The 22,096-nt window shown below is 36.7% G+C and overlaps 2 protein-coding genes across 5 annotated transcripts in view; both read right to left on the reverse strand.

Annotated features, from left to right (window-relative positions):
• Window positions 1-878, reverse strand: part of GLYATL3 (glycine-N-acyltransferase like 3) — a 35,042-nt gene extending 34,164 nt beyond the window's left edge. For all 4 annotated transcript variants that reach the window (XM_047733465.1, XM_047733463.1, XM_047733466.1 and 1 more), the window contains exon 1: window positions 601-878. The gene's annotated coding sequence lies outside the window, so the exon portion shown is untranslated. The remainder of the gene's footprint in view (window positions 1-600) is intronic.
• Window positions 879-1,025: 147 nt separating this feature from the next.
• CENPQ (centromere protein Q) lies at window positions 1,026-22,030 on the reverse strand. The gene is made up of 9 exons (XM_047733469.1): window positions 21,905-22,030; window positions 16,266-16,408; window positions 15,279-15,327; window positions 13,908-14,034; window positions 12,490-12,558; window positions 8,055-8,184; window positions 3,316-3,435; window positions 3,106-3,180; window positions 1,026-2,044 (listed from the first exon to the last, which is right to left on the reverse strand). Exons 2-9 carry the CDS (start codon window positions 16,365-16,367, stop codon window positions 1,913-1,915), a joined length of 804 nt encoding a protein of 267 aa, XP_047589425.1. The 5' UTR covers window positions 16,368-16,408; window positions 21,905-22,030; the 3' UTR covers window positions 1,026-1,912.
• Between the last annotated feature and the right edge of the window lie 66 nt (window positions 22,031-22,096).

Genomic DNA, 22,096 nt, shown 5'->3' on the forward strand with positions numbered 1-22,096 from the left:
ACATTTCTTCTCTGTCTATGCACAGAGGAGATGATGCCAGTGATCTAATATAGGGATTAAAGCGGTGCGGGTTGGGGGTGCTTCCTGATGCACAGCATGGGCCAGGACCCTGAGGAAGCCTTGGTTGCCAGCCCTTCTGTTCAGTACAGTAATATACCCTTCCATCTGACCCAGTAGCCGGGGTAAGGAGTATGAGTCAGAGATGCCACCACAGGGCAGATGGCAGAGGAGGAAGGATGTTCCTCATCATGACAGGGAACTGTGTGTGTGATCCCCTGGAGGCCGCCTGAACCATCTGCAAAAGGATGTCCGAGAAAAGAGCAGTAGAGGAGTTTTTCTCTCGATGCCTGGATAGGCATGTAAGGAGCCAGGACCCTCAGAGAGCCTTTGGGTGTTCACCAAAGGATAGTCTTGGTCAGGACCCCTCAATTGCTGCTCAGTTTTCTCTAGGTCCCTTACATCCAGTGATCTGGCCTGAAACAAGTCTGAGTCCTCATTGAACTGATATTCCCAACTTATGTTGGGGGATCAGTCAGAAAGAAGCCCAGAGAGCCTGTCACCCGAGATTTGAGAATGGCAGGCATACTAATCCGCTCTTACGTGACTGATGGGTGTCCACTGTTTTAACAAAATGGAGAGAGACGTTTTCTGCTATACACAGTTAGATGTCCTTTAAGATGGTGGAGATCCTGGATGAACTCCCAAGAAACTATTTCGGGATTTCTTTTCCTTTAATGCCCAAGGTTCTTGGTCATGTCACTACAAAGAATGAAGAGGTAGACCAGAGGAAGAGTGGTAACCAGCAGAGCAGAGTTTATTGAACGATAGTACAAAACTCCCAAAGAGGGAGGGGACCCAAGAGGGTTGCATTGGAGTTTCTAAGTCTAAGGGTTTTTATGAGCACTTTTGCAGAACTATTTTAAGCAACCATAGTGTTCTAAGGCATGCTGATCAGGGCTTTGATCACGCATCTGTCTACCTATTAGGTTAATGTTTATGTGCTGATGGCCTTTTTGGGCTAACATATGGGGACTTATGTCTTAACTGCCCCAGCTCATGATAGTGAGATGCTTTGTTTCATTTTAGAACATCTTGCAGAAGTCATTTCTACAAAGGCTGCAAAACAAAACGCTAGTGCAAAATAGGATGTTTGTACTGTTTTGTCTTAGCTGTCCTGTTTCCATGTTTTCTTGTTGGGGACACTGGTCCAGACCACCTAACTGTCCAACTAATTCCTAACATTATTACAATGAGAAAAGGTTTACAGAAAGGGGTTTTTTGTTTGATTTTTCTTTTAAGGGAATAAATGTGCTTAGGTTCCTTTTAAATGAAAGTATGCTTTGATGACAATGGAAAATATTCATCATCTACTCAATAATCCAACCAAAGAAATAAAATGTTCATACTCCTCCCAAAGGTAAAGATACCTAGCAAATCTTAATTATGTCACAAAAGGTCTAAAGGGTTATGTAAAAGAATAAAAGCATTTGGGGATTTCTCAAGTTCCAGATGACCAGACAGAAAATGCAAGTCATGAGCTAAATAATAATGATTGTAAACAATTGTGTTTTTATGTGCTAGGTACTCTATACACTTTACATATATTGCATTATAGTATCACAGTTCCTCTGCACTAATCAATAAAAGAACTCCACTCAGCCATTGTAAATCATTAAAGTGCAGCTCAGGAAAACTACCGGAGAAACAGCAACATTAATGTGAGTTCCTAGATTTGACAACTACTAAAAACAGTTTTTAGGACTACATTAGATGCTAATAGATCTACAGAGGCTAATTTTAAGTGTATGTTGAAAATAAATCCCAAAGAAGCCTCAGCTTCAGTGGTATCATGATAGGCTATGTTTTATAATCTCATAAACTTTAAATTAATACAGAACAGTCTTAAAAACTCTTAAAGGGCATTCAGTCTCTTATAGGCTTCTTCGATGAAAGTTAACATATTCTTCATCTGGGATGAGTTATGGAGAACATCTAAGTCTCTCAGCAGAGCTTTATGGTTTGGAATTGATGTCAAAATTTCTTTCTGTGGGTATAATAGTACAATTAGTTTAAAATTTTTAAAAACTGAGATATAATTGACATATAACACCATATTAGCTTCAGGTATACAACACAATGATGTGATATTTGAGTATACTGCAAAATGACCACCAAGGTAAGTCTAGTTAACATCTAGCACCATACATAGTTACAAATTTTCTTGTGATGTGAACTGTTAAGATTTACTCTCTTAACAACTTTGAAATATACAAGACAATGTTATTGACTACAGTCACTGTATTCTACATTACATCCCCATGACTGATTTTATAACTGCAAGTTTATACCTTTTGACCATGTTGACCCATATAAATAGTTTTTAACCTTTTATTATGAGAAATGTCAAATGTATGTTTAGAGAGAATGGTACACTAAACCTTATATACTCATCACCCAATCTCAGTAATCATCAACTCATTCCTATTCTTTCAAATTTGTATTATTCTGTTTTACCTCTGTCTATTCCCTTTCCTTTCATTCTAAATGGATTACAGATAGGACTATTTTAAGTTTTTTTTTTTAGAAACTTGAAGACTTTCTACCACTATAAGCATTTATACCATAATAGCTACTCGGAACCTGTGAAAACAGAGACCAGTATAGTATATAGTCTGCTACAAATAACACAACATTATTTCATGAAGAGTTATAGGCCATTATTAGAAGCATAAACAAACTCAACTATTGGAATTTACTTCCAGAAATCTACCTTACAGTTACGACCACACAAATATCTAAAGATACATATACAAGCAATACTGAGCATTATTTGTAACTGCAAAAATCATTTATTTCCACCAGTAATTCACGAATTATAGTATGGTACAATGCAATGTTATACAATTATTGACAAGAATGAGAGATCCACATGAAAGATGCTCACAAAATAAGATGTTCAAACTATTCTGTCAAGTCAGAAAAATAATGTTGCCTACAAACATATCATAGATTTCATTTGTCTTTAGAAAAAGTAAAAGGATATTATGGTTTTATATATGCAATTCACAATTGATGATACAGCTGATATGGCAAATTAGAATTTACCTGAAGTGTGGGTGCTTTGAGACTCTTCTGAGAAAGTTCTGGAAGACAGAGGATCCCACTATCTATTTGAAACATCTAAAGTAGAAAAAGAAAGCTACAGATTATTTCAAAAGGCTGATTTCTCTCTTCTTACATTCAAAAGTTGTCTTGCTGAGAGATAAGCATTAAAAAACTTAGCCAGACTCAAGATATGCATCATTAAACAGTTACCTGTTTTACTTTCTCCCCCTCTTCTTCCACCTCACTTGTCAGAACTTGAATTTTGTTCTTTAGGCTCTGAATATTCCCAGTCATTGACTCAATGGTTTCTACTATTTTATCTACTTCTTCCTGAGTAAGAGATCAGAAAGTTAATGTTTTAAATTAAATACAGTATTAAATAAAACCCAAATAGGTATTAATATACAGATTTCATAAATACCACATATATTGAAAAATTTTTAGAAGAAACTGGTATTTTTTTTTTCCTTTTGCAAAACAAACTTCCGAGAAGCTAATTTACCAACATACTAATTCATTACATGGAGATTTAATTTCCATGGAACAAGGAGATACAACCCATGTACAAGAATATTTCCTCCATAACTCAGCAAAACTGCTACAGTCAGAGATCCTGGAAGACCCGTGTGAATACAGCAGAGCCCAAGGACTGATGGCCTAAAAATCTGCTGCGCTGTGCCTATCTGTCTCTAAGCCACTACGCACCCCTGGGAACCACTCATCTTTTTATTCTCCGGTTCTGCCTTTTCTAACTCATCACATAGTGGCAGTCATACAGTATGGAGCCTTTTCAGTTTTGCTTCTTTCACTTGTGATTTATAATATGCACTTAAGGTTCCTCCATGTCTCTTTAGGGCCCGATAGCTTATTTCTTTTTAGTGGTGAATAATATTCCATTGTCTGATATCCCATATTTATTTATCCATTCACCTAATGAAGGACATCTTGGTATTCCAACTTTTGGCAATTATGAATACAGCCGCCACAAACATCCATGTGCAATATTCAAACATCCATGCATAATATACCAACATCCATGTATAATATACCAAGGCACAAGATGGCTGTATCATGTGGTAAGAAGAGGTTTCATTTTGTAAGACACTGCCAAACTGTATTCTAAACTGGTTGTATCATTTAGCATTTCCCACCAGCTGTGAGAATTCCTGTTGCTCCACATCCTCATCTGCCTTTGTTGTTGTCCACATTCTTGATTTTGGCCATTCTAATTCTAGGAAGTGCATATAAAGTCTCCTTTCATCTACAGTTTTCCAGTCCATTTTTTTTTTTGTTCTTTCCTATTGATTTGTACAGGAAACTAGATCATTTGCTTTGCAGAATCTGTGGGTCAGGTTTAACCTGTTCCTTGGTCCTGAATTTTCTGTGACTTGGTTTTTGGATTTTAGAGAGTTCTCTCCAATACCAATGTGTGTTACCACACGTATTAGTTTACTGTGTCTGCCCCAAAACTGCCACACACTTGGTGTCTGAAAACAGAAATTTATTCTCTTACAGCTCTGGAGAGCAGATATCCAAAGCAAGGTGTTGGCAGGATAGTGCTCCCCCTGAAATCTCTGAGGGAAAATCCTCTCTTGCCTCTTCCAGCCTCTCCCAGCCTTCCTTGTGGCTGCTTGCTCCAATTTCTGCATTTTTCACACAGCCTTTTCTTCCATGTCTCCTTCTCTTATTAAGGACACTTTTGTCTCTTTAAGGACTTGACTCTTTGTATTTAGGACCCACCCAAGATAATCCAGGATGATCTCATCTTGAGATCTTTAATTATATCTGGGAAGACTCTCTTTCCAAATAAGGGCACATTTGCACATTCCAGGGCCAGGACTTGGGAATATCATTTCTGGGGACACCATTCAACCCACTATAGAGGGAATGAATAACAACAATGAATAAAGAAAAGTTAATATAAGGACTAAAAAGTTCCACTGTAGTTAAAAAAAAATATTTTGGTCCATTTCTTTGGTTATCTTCTTTGGGTAGTCCTACTATACCTATGCCATATCTTCTAGGCTGAGCTTTTACTTTGTCAGTTTTTCTCAACTTTAAAAAAAAAGTTTCTTTGATTCTTAAAATTTTCTCCTTTACTATTTATTTTAAGCATTTATTTGTTACATTTGCTTTAATTCTTCTAATGCAGTCTCCGTATCTGAAAAGCTTTTTCTTTTACTTGTAATTTTTTCCTCAATTCTGTGGCTTCAGTTTTTAGTATGTCTAATGCCGATTTATGATTTTTTCCAAACCCTCTACTGTTTTTCTGAATTTCTTTCAGTTTGCTTAAGAATTGGGTTAGTGTTTATCTGTTTTGTGAACACACGCTTTTAGCATGCTTTTGTTATCTGTGGATTGCTATTTTTTGTCCTTATTTTTATATGTTCTTATGGTAACTCTGGTTGTGAAATCCTATGGCTCTGTTCTTATGCGGAGGTCCATATAGATCAAAAACCTAAGCCCTCCCAGTTCCTATACCATCTTCTCAGTCTCAGAGACAGTGCTCACGACTGCCTTTTCTGTAGCACCATCACTGAATGAGAGAGCTCAATGAATACAACTACTGTTATTAGTTGATACAGGTTTTGGGGGGGGGTTTGGTTGTTTTTTTTTTAAGATTTTATTTATTTATTTGACAGACAGAGATCACAAGTAGGCAGAGAGGCAGGCAGAGAGAGAGGTGGAGGCAGGCTCCCTGCGGAGCAGAGAGCCCAATGTGGGGCTCAATCCCAGGACCCTGGGATCATGACCTGAGCTGAAGGCAGCGGCATAACCCACTGAGCCACCCAGGCGCCCCTTGATACAGGTTTTTGACGTCACCCCAAAGAACAGTTCTAGGCTACTGTGGGAAAAGGTAGTGGTTGTAAGTAAGGCACATAACAGAAAATTGATGGATACAGACAATACCTAAAAACTCCTAGTTCAAAGATTCTGTTAGGCCAGTGAAGAACACTTGTGCCCAAAATGCAAATAGTGCTTCCACTGAGTAACTGGCCATCAAGCAAGCAAACCATAGACTGTTGTAATGCTGTGATATCAGAAATATGTATTTGGTTTTCATCCCTGGTTTCTGGCAGAGAGCTTCTAAAATCCTTGTAATCTGTTGAGTGATTGGGGTGACACAGTGGTATCCTTTGCTATTCATAATAAGCCTCTTTCAACCTTACCTGAGAGTTTATGCTAATGAATGATTCAGAGAGGATGAAGGCTGGTTGCCAGAGCAAGCAACCAACGATTACAGGGTTGGAACTTTCAGCCCCACTCCTTGGTCTCTTGGGAAGGGGAGATTTAGTCAATAATCAATTCTGCCTGCATGATGAAGCTTTCATAAAAATTCTAAACACTGGATTCAGAGAGCTTTCAGGTTAGTGGAACACCTTGGGAGGCTAGCAAATCACTGAACATGAGGAACAGGTAATGGCAACACCTGATTTATACGTGGAAAATCCACACATTTGGTGTCAGAAGTGTTGAGGATAGAAAATTTTTTTTCATTTAACTAGATTTATGCTTTTTGCTAGAAAACAAATGCCCCTCAGTAGTACAGAAGATCACACTATCATTTACTATCTCTGACCACTTTCAAATGACTTACTCAAGTATTAAATATTAAGATAATTGCCATGATCACACTTTAAAACCTTTAAAATCACCTTTAAAAAAAAGTCAAATTCACAAAAAAAGAGTAAGAACATGGTTACCAGGGGCTGGGGAGGGGAGAAAATAGGGAGAGGTTAGTAAAAGGTATAAATTTTCAGCTATAAGATGAACGAGATGTGATGATCTTATGTGAAAAACAAGGTGATTGTAACTGGTAATACTGTACTGTATATTTAAAATTTGCTGAGAAAGAACTTAAATGTTCTTAACACACACAAAATAAAAAACAAATAATGTGAGGTGAAGGATGTGTTAATTTACCAGATGAGGGAATCCTTCACAATGTGTACATATATCAAATCAGCACAATGTACACTTCGAATATCTTATAATTTTAGCCAATAAAGCTGAAATTAAAAAAAAACCTATGTCAGTGATATCCAACTGTTCATTACATGGTGGAACTAGTGTCAGCACTGAAAATATACTCTTGAAAAGTAGTAACAGGAATAAAAATTCAATATAACCTCACACTAGGAAGTGAGTTTCTATTTATAATATATGCAATTTATTAATTTATAATACACATAAGTTATAATATATGTAATTAATTTATAATATATGTAAATTTGTTGCTCAGAGTCTAATGCACCCACTGTTATTCTCAATCATATGGAAAAACTGGAATAAATTGTGATTTTTGAATTATTAGAAATCCTTGGGGATGCATTCCTTGCATAAACTACTACCAATCCTGCATTTCTAAATTGCTAACAAAGACCTAAGGACCATCATCTACAAACTACTTTGAAATGGCTAAGGGATATATAGTCTAATCAACTTTAGTCTTAATAACTACTTAATAAGCCCTGTAAGTTTGTTTCTCTTAACTGTTCAAGTATCCACTAACTACAAGCCTGAAGTTAGTCATAATACCTAATGTTATCTCCCATTATCTTCTACAAGATAATGACTGAGAATCAGAATCTGCAGTTGGACTAAGGTGTACATCATAACTTTAAGCAGTTTGTCTAAGGTTCAGCTAAAAATAGGTCTCTTTTTCACATTTGTATAAAGAGATCATACAGCACACACCTCTTGAAGTTGTTTTGAGAATTAAGGGATATAACTACAAGTGCCTAGAGCAGTGCCTAGAACACAGAAAGCCCTGGTTACATGTTAGCCATACGATAATAAGTTAGTATAAAAGAAGAATTTAATGAAAACCCTGTTCTAAGATCTAGTATTTATTATTCAGAGAATATCATGATAGTTAAAAAAATTTCTTATTCTCTTCCTCTTTCTCCTAACTCTCTAATTATGGACTCCCTGTTCAAATTGCATACCTGCAATAATGCCAGACCTTCTTCATTAGCTCTGTGCTGTGCTCTTTCCATTTTCAGTAGATTTGACACGTTAGTTAAATCTTTCAGCTTTTTGGGAGGGACTTTAAGGGTTTCACATAGTTGTAGCAATCTTAGGAATAATAAAAAAAAAATTATGTTTACTTTTTTAAGAACTATTTTTATTTTGTTTTGTTTTGTTGTGTTTTGAATTGTGTTTGCTCCCATCTTTTTTCTGTCCTCATATTCTCAAGGGCTATCATATTCTTTTATAAACAGTAGCTAACATTAGCAGTGACTCTCCCATTAAAAAGCCGTGACACATTACCTTTTAGCCTTTTGAGTTATTAAGATTTACCTCAAATCATGTGGCACTTAAGTTGTTTCATGAAAGAAGAAATTTCTGTTTTACACACTAATCAATTTTATTAAATATATTTATATAATTTCATTTAAATATATTTTAAAGATATTTATTTATTTATTTATTTGTGAGAGAGAGAGAGAGAGAGAACATGAGAGAGGTCAGTGGGAGAAGCAGACTCCCTGCTGAGCAGGGAGTCCGATGTGGGACTCCAGGATCATGACCTGAGCCGAAAGCAGTCGCTTAACCAACTGACCACCCAGGCGCCCTCATTTAAATATATTTTAAAATAAAACATTCCTTGTATCTTCTGAATATATTTCCTAGACTATTATAGCACATAATTCTATCATTGATTGTGAATAGCTGGGTAAGAGATGAAACACTATGCTATAAGTCATAATTATGACACTGAACTCTATATTTTAGTTGTCTTAGATAATATGACCAAAGAAAAGAAACTCTGTATTAGTTACTCTAAAAATGATTTTAAAGATAAATGAGTCCCACAGAGTTTAAGGCAAATAAAATGTTAAGATTAAAGTGCTTTGTTTAAAAGTATAATCAACATGTCTATGACCCAGCAATTACACTACTGGGTATTTACCCCAAAGATAAAAATGTAGTGATCTGAAGGGGCACCTGCACCCCAGTGTTTACAGCAGCAATGTCCACAATAGCCAAACTAGGGAAAAAGTCCAGATGTCCATCGACAGATGAATGGATAACACAATGGGATATCATGCAGCCATAAAAAAGTTGAAATCTTGCCATTTGCAAAGACATGGATGGATCTAGAGGGTATTATGCTAAGCAAAGTAAGTCAATCAGAAAAAGACTATCATATGATCTCACTGATATGCAGAATTTAGGAAACAAGGCAGAGGATAGCTGGCATAGAGAGGAGAAAATGAAACAAGATGAAACCAGAGAGGGAGACAAACCACAAGAGACTTAATCTTAGGAAACAAACAGAGGGTTGCTGGAGGGGAGGGAGGTGGGGGGGATAGGGTGGCTGGGTGATGAACATTGGGGAGGGTATGTGTTTTGGTGAGGGCTGTGTATTGTGTAAGACTGATGAATCACAGACCTGTACTCCTGAAACAAATAACACATTATATGTAATTTTTTAAAAAAAGAAAACAAAAAGAAAACTGCATATTAGTCAAACTAAAAAAAAGGACAATCAACATGAATACTGTGCAATATTAAAGTTAAGGAATCCTCTCTAAATATGTAACAAAAGGAAAGAATAGAAGAAAAAAAAAGAAAAGAAAAAAACAAATTAAAAACAGAAAAGTTAACAAAATATAGCAAGGTTATAAAATCTTCCTTCAAACTGGGTTGATTAGATTGCCAATGGAAACTAACCTATCACTACCCTCACTGGTAGCAAGAAGCAATACAGCTTTCCTAAAAGCTTGAATTCTTAGATTCCAGGAGGAAGAGATTAAGGAGGAAAATCTAAATTTGGTTGCTTCTTCTTAATAGCAGTATTTTGGGGTTCTCAAAAATCCTACTATTTAAGATGCAGGTATGAATAGTGGAAAACAAAACTCATCTTTCTAGGATCTTACTCAAAATATTCTTTTTTATAAAGAAAAAAGAAAGAAGCAGGTAATATAAAGCTGTACCAATCATAATTTTCATCAAACTGTTGGGACAAACCTCAGTAACCCAATCATTAGGAAGGGCATCACATTTAAGAATAAAAACTTGTAGGGCACCTGGGTGGCTCAGTCGCTGAAGTGCCCAACTCTGGATTTCAGTTCAGGTCATGATCTCAGGGTCCTGGGATCAAGTCCCTACGTATGACTCTGCACTCAGCATGGAGTCTGCTTGGGTTTCTCTCCCTCTGCCCATGACCTCTCTCTCTCTAAAATAAATCTTTACAAAATAATAATAATAAAAACATGTGTGGGGGCGCCTGGGTGGCTCAGTGGTTAAAGCCTCTGTCTTCGGCTCAGGTCATGATCTCAGGGTCATGGGATCGAGTCCCGCATCGGGCTCTCTGCTCAGCAGGGAGCCTGCCTCCTCCTCCTGTCTCTCTCTGCCTGCCTCTCTGCCTACTTGTGATCTGTCTGTCCAAAAAAAAAAGAAAAAAAAAAGTGTGTGTATAACCATTCCTAAGAGGGATAAATTCTTGATTTATTAACTAAAATAATGATCCATTTATGAACAATTTCTTCTAAAAGTTTATCAAGTTAAATCTGTGAAAGGGTCACTCACTATTCTACATGTTGTAAACAGAGGTTATATTTGCAGAAATCTTAAAAAATCTTATTAAAATAAAAGTGTTACATGAATACATCAACTACACCTAATCATCATTCATAACATTTTTCTATTGGGCAGACTCGTGATCAGACAAACAAAACAGGGTTGCTAGTCAAACAGAATGGGTTAGACACTACAATTTTTAGAGAAACATACTTTAAAAAAGTCTGCTCTATAGAAAAATGTTATGAAAGATGATTAGGTGTTGTTGACAGAGTAGGGTGTATTCATGTTACACTTCTATTTTAATAAGATTTTTTAAGAATCCTGCAAATCTAATTGTACTAAAATATTCTCATTTACACACCAAATATGACTTATTTGTTCTCTATTAAAAGGCAATAAATAGCTACACTTTTATTATGTATTAGCTTATACACTGGCTTTTTAGTACACTCCTTCCCTTTTAATATTAGACTGTCATTCCCATAAGCAGGTTGCAGGTCTTCTTCTAGCAGTTCTTCCTCAATCTTCCTCAATCTCTTCAATCTCTATACAGACTCCCCTTCCCCTCCACCCTTTCTGTTTTGTTATTGTTGAAATTATACTTAAAGTAAGGAGAATTTTTGCTCAGACTTCCCAAGAAGTCTACTAGCTCTAGTTTACTAGACTAGAAATTAGTCTAGACTAGACTAGAAACTAGTAAACTAGACTAGATTAGAAACTAGTCTACTAGTTTCAGGCAAACCTGAAACTAAGATATGAAAAGAAAAAGTTGAGGGGCGCCTGGGTGGCTCAGTGGGTTAAGCCACTGCCTTCGGCTCAGGTCATGATCTCGGGGTCCTGGGATCGAGTCCCGTATCGGGTTCTCTGCTCGGCGGAGATCCTGCTTCCCTCTCTCTCTCTCTGCCTGCCTCTCCATCTGCTTGTGATCTCTCTCTGTCAAATAAATAAATAAAATCTTTAAAAAAAAAAAAAAAGAAGAAAATAAAAAGTTGGGTGCCTGGGTGGCTCAGTCAGTTAAGCAGCTTTGCTTTTGGCTCAGGTCATGCTCTCTGGGTCCTGGGATCCACTCAGTGCTTATCAGGAGCCTGCTTATCCCTCTCCCGCTGCCTCTTTCCCTGCTCATTCTCTCTCTCTCTCCAGTAAATAAATAAAATCTTGAAAAGAAAAGAAAAGAAAAGAGAAGAAAAAAAGAGAAGAAAAGGAAAGAGAAAAAAGAAAAGAAAAGAAGAGAAAAGAAAAGAAAAGGAAAGGAAAGAAAAGAAAAGGAAAGAAAAGAAAAGAAGTTATGCAAATAGTAGTCACTGATATCTTTGGCAGAAGTGTGACTTTAAAAGCACTTGAAAAGAAACTTCCATTTGTGAATTGCCACAAGATGAAGATCAGTAATACCCTGGAAAATTACACTTGGCTGCTTATGAAAATAATCTAATATAATATCTGAAGTGAAAAAACAGTAATGGAGTAAATCTCAGATAAGAATGGTAAACCATTAACTTCAAATTGCTAAAAATGAAGACGGAGTTAAAGTTGACAAAATATCTTTTCAAATCCCAATACAAAAAAATGAACTGTAGAAGTAGCATTTGTGATTTTCAGACTCATCTTTTTAATAAATTCTCTTAACTTACTTCATAACTGCATGCAGCAGCAGTTTAGAATATATATTTTCAAGTCATTCACCTTCTTAAAACAACAACAAAAACAACAAAAAAACCCCAACATGAAAGAAAAAATTTATATCCCACAAATGTCTGTTCTGGTAACATAGGAACAGATCAGATTTTCACTAATTTTATTTTAAAAGTATATTTTTATATTTTATAAAAAAATTCTATTGCATAACTGTATTACCTTTTCTTCAGATAGTTAAGATGATACTGAACTCGTTCATTTTCTCTAACATTATTACTCAAAATTGCTCTAGAAAAGAAAAAAAAAAGATTGAATGAATACTAGTTTGAAACACAGTGAATATAATGTGTTTACTTTTTCCCCCCGCTTTCTTTCAAGTGCCCCTCCTCGCTAGCCAGGCAGAATTAACCACTTTTTATTTTATATCAAATACACTTTCCTCCCCAAGTTTTATTCCTGATTTTACTGAGAAAGCCTCTAGGATTTTGTCATTATGCAGAATACTTGCTGTAGGCTCCAGATAGACAATCTTTGTCATGTTAAGGAAGCATCCTTACATTCTTGTTCTTTAAAGAGTTTTTTTGTTTTGTTTTGTTTTATTCTTAAATAAGGAATTAGTATTGAATCCAGCAAATGGTTTAGAACAGATATTAAAATATCACATTATGTTTTCCTAGTTTAATCTGTTATGTTGTTTTGACAGCTTTCCTAAAGTAATCTTTGGGTTCCTAAACTAAATTTTATTTGTTTAGTGTTAATTATTCTTTAGATATACATTTGGATTCTATTTCTAGTTTAGTAATTCTACATCTATATTATTAGTGAAAGGGGTTTAACAGTTTTCAGGGTATGTATTTGTACATATATTCTATTTTTTCAGGTTTTGATATCAGGATTATAATTTTACGTAATGAAAATAGCTTGCTACTATTTTATTTATTTTTGTTTCACACATTTATTTATTCAAATACAATTTTAAGCAAAGGTATAAAGTTCTTATCGCATTCTATAATTGTAATTAATTTAGATGAGTTCAGCTTCTTGATGGCAGAATCCTGTCTTATTTTCTTTGATCCCCACTATGGTAGCTTACATATTAAGTGTCAACTGGAACTCAACTTCTTTTTTTTTTTTTTTTTTAAGATTTTATTTATTTATTTATTTGACAGACAGAGATCATAAGTAGGCAGAGAGGCAGGCAGAGAGAGAGGAGGAAGCAGGCCCCCTGCTGAGCAGAGAGCCCGATGCGGGGCTCGATGCGGGGCTTGATCCCAGGACCCTGAGATCACGACCCGAGCCGAAGGCAGCGGCTTAACCCACTGAGCCACCCAGGCGCCCCTGGAACTCAACTTCTTAAAGTAGCCCTAGTGACAGAACAAGTTTAAAGTTTACAGGTAGCAGGTCATGCAACACAGACTTCACTTTTCTTTTACTGATGGAATCCTAAGCTTCTGAAATTAACAATGACTTCCTGCTTAAGGCTAACAGCATCAAAAGACATTATATTCTTCAGAAAAACACCTTATCACCATAAAATAAATAATGACATTTAAAAAGAAATGTTTCTAAGGAAATATGTTTCTATGGGAAACATATAAGTAGAGATCAAGGGTGAAATGGAAAACTTTTATACTTACATTATTACTGAATCCATCATAGTTTGCAAATGCTCTCTACTACTCTCTGAAAGAGGCTGCCAGGTTTTTCTCTTGTTGGATGTTATCCTAACCTGTTTTAGATTAGTATGCTCTGTTTGTCCTGTTACTGGTAAAAGAAGAGACTAGGTCAACCTTGAAGTTTTATGTTTTTACTTAAAAAGTGATTCAAGTATAAATTTATTTTAAAAAGCTAATAGAAGTATGAGAATCAAAATATTATGAAACTGCATAAACTGTTAAATTTCCTTTTTATTGCATAGACATAATATGCCAGGTGTTGAGCATGATTATGCTGTCTAATGTTATATTAACTAAAATACTACTAGCTGATACTGCATATACAAACTCAAGGCAATTCTAAATGAAGAAGCAGGCTACAATTATTAGGATTCAATATAAAAGTCTGATTCCCAGAAATGACCTAAATTAAAGAGCTTCACTAAGAAGACTAGAAAGCTATTTCTACCAAACACTGAATGGCAACCGGAACAAAATATTCAGGGTCTACTTGGTTATTGGTACTGTTCTACTTCTAAGGGATAAACAAAGGAGATACACTATTGGCTCATATTACGATTAGTTTTGGAGAGAAGGGAAACTAAATAATTATCATTACAGGTATTCAAAACATTACAAAAGAAAAAGTACACTGTGAACTATGGAAGTATAGCTTCCTAGCTTGGTGTTGGTGAGGAGAGAGAGGGAATTCCTAAATGAAGTGATGCTTAAGGAAAGATGACCACTCCAAATTAATTTACTACAAACAAAAGCAGACAGTAGCCCCAAACTAATCTATGCAATAGTGGTAGGATAGAAGTATATCTGTTTTAAAGAGAAATCAGTAGGTGTGTCTATATATCATAGATTAGTAATAATTCAGATTGTGGGACACTGATTTTCTCTAGTACTTATCAGTTTAGAACCTTACTCAATATTGAGGCGGTAAGTAAAATTTCAGCTGACCAAAATTACTAACTAACCAATATTACTTATTCTTGCAAAAATGAGAATATAGCTTTATTACTATCTTTTGCTTTTTTTAAAAAAAGATTTATTTATTTGAGACAGAGAGAACACATGTGGGGTGGGGTGGGGTGGGGAGGGAGAGGGAGAAAGTCCCAAGCACACTCGCACATTCCTCACTGAGCGCAGAGTCCATGTGGGGCTCTGATCTCATGACCCTGAGATCACAACCTGAGCCAAACCAAAGAGTCAGACACTCAACTGACTATGCCACTCAGGAGCCCCTACTATCTTTTGCTTTTGTACAACTCATAAACAAGAAGCTGAGAATTTTTTCATGAATACAGGCAGCTTGAGACAGACAAATAAGATATGGAAAATAAATACCTTCAGTAAGCAGATGCTCTGGATTTTTATTCTTTGCTGTGTTTCTAACCTAGAAAAAAAACATGCACACATAATTAAACATCAGATAAAAAGACACTGCTTTTGCAATATATTTGTCATGTATGTTGAAGAGTATTCATCTATCTTCTGGCTAGACAGAAAAAGTATATTGCCACTTTTACAGAGAAAGGGTATGTATTTCACAGGCAGAGGATATACTAAAACAATTTCTGGACAATGGTAATAATGTACAATAGAATTCCAATAATTTTCTTTTTAAGATTTATTTTTATTTATTTTAGAGAGAGTAAGAGAGCTCACAATTGGGGGTAGGAGCAGAGATAGAGAATCTTTCTAGCAGACTCCCTGCTGAGTGCAGAGCCCTACTCAGGTCTTGATCCCACTACCCAGGAAACCATGACCTGAACCAAAATCAAGAGTGAAATGCTTAACTGAACGAGACGTCTAGGTGCCCTGTGTCTAAGAATATGTTAAAGAAATCTTCAGTCATTCTGCCTATGAAATAGTGTTATATACTTTACCTGCAAAAAACACAGGCATTGCCTAATATAGGATAAATCACAACAAAATTTTTTACATTTTAAATATTCTTTTGCAAGAGAGGCAAAATTACGGCAGAAAGAAGCTCATTCCTCCCAAGGTAATTTTTCTGTTAATAAAAACCTCTTCCACCAATTGACAGATTTCAAGTAAAGTGTACACACTTTACTCCTAGTCTTCACATTCAAACACCTTACCAATGTCCCATGACCCTCTCCTCAACAAAGAATTCTATAATTAGTATCTTTAGAAATTGAAATAAACAATTTTCATCTAAGAATTTTTATAAATTATGTTGCAATAGCTCCCACATAATGATATGAATTATTATAATTTGTACTCAAACTGACCTTTAGTCTTCACATATTCCTCAAATGACATTTTTAATCAAAAAGTTCTGAAAGATTAACTCGGTATTTTCATTACCTTTTTCCCTGGTAACTCCACTTCCTCATCATCAATTTTTCTTTTTGGGTTTCTTTTTAACTGTTGAGACCTTTTCTTGGAAGAACTTGCTTTGCTAGACATCTTGATCTAAACAGAACAATTATAACAGTGCTTCAAAAAATCTGTGAAGATAAAAAGGACACAAAAATAAGTTTAAGCTTTCCTAATATTTTGTTAAAAAGAACTATGTATAGAGATGCCTGGGTGGCTCAGCCAGTTAAGTGGCTGCCTTCAGCTCAGGTCGTGATCACAGGTTCCTGGGATCTAGTGCCACATTGGGCCCTCCGTGCTCAGTGGTGAGCCTACTTCTCCCTCTGCCTGCCATTTCCTTTGCTTGTGCTCACTCTCTCTCTGATAAAAAAAAAGAAAAAAAAAAGAACTACCTATAAATGTTCCAAATATTCTTTAAAAAAATCATAATGAAAGTTTTGGGGAAATATTGTTTTTAGAACATTTAAACATATTTTAAAACAAGTATCATTGCTTATTATTAAAGTAAGTGTATCTAATTCAGTTTCATTCCTAGAAATTTCTTCTATTTTTATGGCTTTTAAAAAATCATGTGAAAGTTCTTTTGCATCTCTTACTTTATACTCCCCCATACAATAACATTATCTCCATGTTTCGATCCAAAAAATGGAAATATAAAATATTGAATTGTTTTACTCTGGTCACAGATAATATTAACTTGAATATTAATACTCAGGTCTTTTTATTTTAAGCCTAATAGATTTCTCATTCGACTTATGCCAAAGATGAAAGGAGATAATCTTTAGGATCCACACTACGAATCTATGCTATGGATATTCAAGTGGAAAAGTCACTCATAAGAATTTAAGCTAAAACTCTGCGGTTGCATTTTTAAAAAGCACAGAAGTATACTGATTATTCTGTCCTTCCACAAATTACAAAACAGGCACAGAAGTGTGAATGTTGTCAATGACATTTAAAATGACTCCTTTTCCATATCTAATAGTCCTTTATCACCAAATTCATTATTGTTATAAGGAACAGAATAATAGGATGTTTATTCTTGCATTAGACCTTAAGGAATAGAAAGCTTAGAAGTTAGGTACAGTATACATGGAGGGGTGTGTGTGTGTGTGTGCACGTGTGCGCACGCGGGTGTGCATATGTACAGGCATACCTCAGAGATATCGCAGGTTCTGTTCTAGATGACAACAATAATGCAAATATTGCAATAAAGTGAGTCAAATGAAATTTTTGGTTTGATTTGTGTGTAAAAGTTATGCTTACATTATACAGTAGTCTACTAAGTGTGCAATAGTATTATGTCTAAAAAATATACATAAAGCTGAAAAATGCTATCATCTGAGCTTTCAGCAAGTCAATCACTGATCACAGATCACTATAACAAATATTATAATAATGGAAAATTCTAAAATCTTGCAAGAATTCCTGAAATGTAACAGACAGAAAGTCAGCAAATGCTGTTGGAAACATGGAGTCAAAAGACTTGCTGATGGGGGCGCCTGGGTGACTCAGTGGGTTCAGCCGCTGCCTTCGGCTCAGGTCATGATCTCAGGGGATAGAGATAGAGCCTCTATCTGGGATATCTGGGATAGAGCCCCGCATCAGGCTCTCTGTTCAGCAGGGAGCGTGCTTCCTCCTCTCTCTCTGCCTGCCTCTCTGCCTGCTTGTGATCTCTCTGTCAAATAAATAAATAAAATCTTTAAAAAAAAAAAAAAAAGTCTTGCGATGATTGGGGTGCCAGGGTGGCTCAGTGGGTTAAAGCCTCTGCCTTGGGCTCAGGTCATGATCTCAGAGTCCTGGGATCGAGCCCCACATCGGGCTCTCCGCTCAGCAGGGAGCCTGCTTTCTCCTCTCTCTCTGCCTGCCTCTCTGCTTACTTGTAATCTCTGTCTGTCAAATAAATAAATAAAATCTTAAAAAAAAAAGACTTGCTGATATAAGATTGCCACAAACCTTCAATTTATAAGAATCAAAGTATCTGTGAAGTGTGATAAAATGAGGTATGCCTGTATACACACATACATATATGTAGTATATACATTTTATACACCCCCCACATATATGTTTTCTAGGCATATACAACTAGATACATACCAGTCACCATTCCTTTTCTAAAAATTCAGAGATAATTAGATTAATAATTTATATATGCAGATTGAGAGACAATAAAGGAGATACTTTGGATAAATCTATTTCTTCAAATTTTGAAAGGTAAAGTTTCAACCTTTTTTTTCAGTGACATTAACGAAAATAGTGGTGAATAATTAATTGAAAGATCACCACTATACTTGGGGACTACATGTAAGATCAGTTACAAAAAGCCCTGGTAAATTACACTTTACCCTGGTCTTGAACAATGTGGTACTTTACACCCAGCCTGTGTTATATTCCCAAGATGCCTAATTCTTTCAACGTGGCATCCATGCCCTTATTCTTCCCTGACTTAAAAACCAATCCACATGACAGTTCTTGAAGGGCTACCATACATATAGCTGTACAGGTTGTTCAATGAAGAAGGTGAGGGAGCAAGTGAGGGCTGAAATTTAGTCCTAACTCCATTTGGTAGATTAAAAATGCTGCAAATTCCTTTTTATTCCTGTTATTGAGAGATGGAGACTATGTCCTTTTATCTTAAATCTTGGCAGACTCTGTAGCTATTTGAGCAGTAGAATATGGTGAAAATGATTCTGGACCAGTTTACTGGCCTAAACATGAAGAGACCAGCAGCTGCAACACGCTCATGTTTGGAGTATTTGCTCTTGGAACCCAGCTACCATGCTATGACGAAGGCCAATATGGAGAGGAACTGAAAGCCCCAGCAAAAGCTCCAGCTGAACTCCCAGCCAATAGCTAGTACCAGCTTGCCAGCCTGGTACATATACCTGAGCCAGTATGCTGCAGCTGACCTTGCAAGGAAAAGACATGAGTCAGCCCTACCAAACAACCAAAGTTGTTTCTGATTCCAAATTCTGGAACAAAATAAATGACTTTTTTTTTAATTAAAAAAAAAATTAAAAATCCTTCCCCAATACCTACCATACAACATCCAACTCTTTTACCATGCCATTTACAGTTCTTAACAATCTAGCTCTGCCTGGTGTTCCATACTTCTCTCTCACTACTCCTTATAAGACTCTCTCTCTCTCTAGCTAGATTTGATGATTCTCCAAACACACGTTGAGTAACGCATACACTATGCTCTCTACCTGAACTGCTCTCCTTTCCTGTCTCTGCCCACCCTCTCAGAGCATGAGCGGCCCGCTCTCCATGCCTCCTAACCACTCCACTCTACTCTAAAAGTCTGTGGGTGCTTCTGGTGTCTAACTGTCACCTGGCACTTATTTATAGTTTGGTTCTATTAATCAGTTTTTCTTGATACTCTTTATTCAATAACCTGTAATTTAGTGCTACTCTAAATATGACTCACAAACTACTATTGTCCTTTTAAATATAGAAACTGACAGTATTCATTTAGAAATTTTTATCGTAATTTGGCAACAATTTTATGTATGTTGCATCTTATTATAAAATAATTGTTTTTTTTTCTTTTTAAATGTCATTTTCCCAGTAATTCTTTTTAAAGATTTTATTTATTTATTTGAGAAAGAGAGAGTGAGAGAGAGCATGAGAGGGGAGAATGTCAGAGGGAGAAGCAGACTTCCAGTGGAGCTGGGAGCCCAATGCCGGACTCCATCCGGGACGCTAGGATCATGACCAGAGCCGAAGCAGTCGCTTAACGAACTGAGCCACCCAGGTGCCCCAGCCCCCAGGAATTCATTAAAACAAAGCAAAACAAACAACTCACCACTTTTTTTTTTTTTTAGAAATGTTTTATTTTCACATCAAAATTAAGCAGCAAGTATATAGAGTTCCCACCTACCCCCTGTACCCCCTCATTATCCCAACTTTCTCCACTACCAACCTCCCACACCAGAGTGGTACATTTGCTATAATTCATGAAGTTCCATTGACATTTCCTACCGCCCAAAGTCTATAGCTTAAAGTAAGGCTTCTTCATTCTTGGTGTTACATACTCTATGGGTTTGACTAGCAATTAATTTTTAGTTGAATTGTACAAAAGAATCAGTTGTGGCTGATTAAAAATTAAAGAAAAAAAGGTTGGTCCTTTACTACCGGCAATACAAGATGCAGCATTTTCATTCATACCTACTTGAGGCAATAAACCATAGCACAAAAAGTTTCTAAAGCTTGATACTATCAACATTTTGGATGGGATAACTCTTTGTTGTGGAGGCTGTCCCATGAACTGTAAGGTGTTCTGCAGCAGTTCTGTTCTCTAGTTGCCAGTACCCTCCCTTCCCCAAGGTGTGACAACCCAAACATTATTAAATGTCTCCTGGCCTTAAAGCACCTCAGATTGAGAACCACTGCCAAGAGCAAGTCAGGGATAAGGATAAATGGCTTGATTCCAAATTCTGGCTCTGCCATACTACCTTAGGCAAGTAAATCTGTTCAATTTCCCTACTGGTAAAAGGGTTTAAAGTTAAAAGCACCAACATTAAATGCTAAAATTTTGTACAGAATATATAAAGTGCCTAGAACAACACTTAGGACATAGTAAGAATTCAATAACTAGGAGTCAAAATTTTCTATCACTACCCGGCCAGTTGTAGAGGAACTAAAATAGAAATTTTAATGCAAATGTAAAAGGGATAGACATTTTTCCCTGCTTTAGATCCACAGGAAACCACAACCCGGTGACAGTGGGTAGAGACAGATATGAAAACAATTACTATATAAAGTTATATATCATGTGGCAAAAGTTATAAAAGATGAGTGAATGACTATCTCAAATTGATGTGTATGTGTGTGTGGGGGGGTAATGATATATGGCACTCAGGGAAAAAAAAAAAGTAACACGGAATTACATTTTGAAATATTTAGCCAGAAGGACCAAGAATGAAGTATTTAAGAGAAAGTAGCAAAAGCCTGATGGCAGAACAGTTGAAAAGAAACTGTTCTGTTCGGGCACAGGGAAAATTCAACGAGACTTGAACGTGTATGGGAGTAACCGACAGAAACAAGATTGGAATGGTAGTTTGAGGCCAGACTATGTACTACAGCAAAGAATTTACTCCTTAGTCTGTAAGAAACAGGGAGGCATCCTAAGTTCTCTTAATTTTCTTATCGGCTTACTGAAATAAATGGGAACCAAGTCGCTCAACCTAGGCCTCAATGTAAGCACACAGAGCAAGCACCAAGTTTGGCAAAACACAAATAACGCGATGTTTACCTCCCGATGTTTACATCCCGATACGTGCCTCGGGCTAGCAACGCTGCCGACCGCAATTACGTCAATGCCCGAAGACACTAACCTCTAAGGCTGCACTTGGCCTCACTACGGGCGGCCGGGGGAGATTAAGGAAAAAGAACCGGGATGAGGATGATCTGGGGAAAGGAGGGAAGACCCCAGGAACCATGTGCGGGGCTTCACTGCCTCCTCGCGAAATCAAATACTTCAATCCTTGGTCCCGAAGGGCAGATCTGGAAAATCACCTCACCCTTCTGAGATACAAGCCGGGGAGTCGGCCACAATCGCGTTGGCCACAAAGCCCATGCCTCAAGCTGGATCCACCGGCAGTTTAAAAGCTTTCACTACTCACCTAAGACGCCTCTTCAGTCCTCCAGGGAGCTACAGTCAGACCAATTCCCGCCCAACCCTTTGAAAGCGAAGGAAGCCAGAAGTGGGCGGGTAGAAACCGGAAGCAACTGTGGGGAGAGGCGGGCCTCTCGGTACATCCCTAACGTCATCAGAAGCGCGCCCATGGGAGCGCGATGAGATTGGCTGCGGGGAG

The sequence above is a fragment of the Lutra lutra genome, chromosome 6 (genome assembly GCF_902655055.1).
Source record: "Lutra lutra chromosome 6, mLutLut1.2, whole genome shotgun sequence".
NCBI classification, from domain to species: domain Eukaryota; kingdom Metazoa; phylum Chordata; class Mammalia; order Carnivora; family Mustelidae; genus Lutra; species Lutra lutra.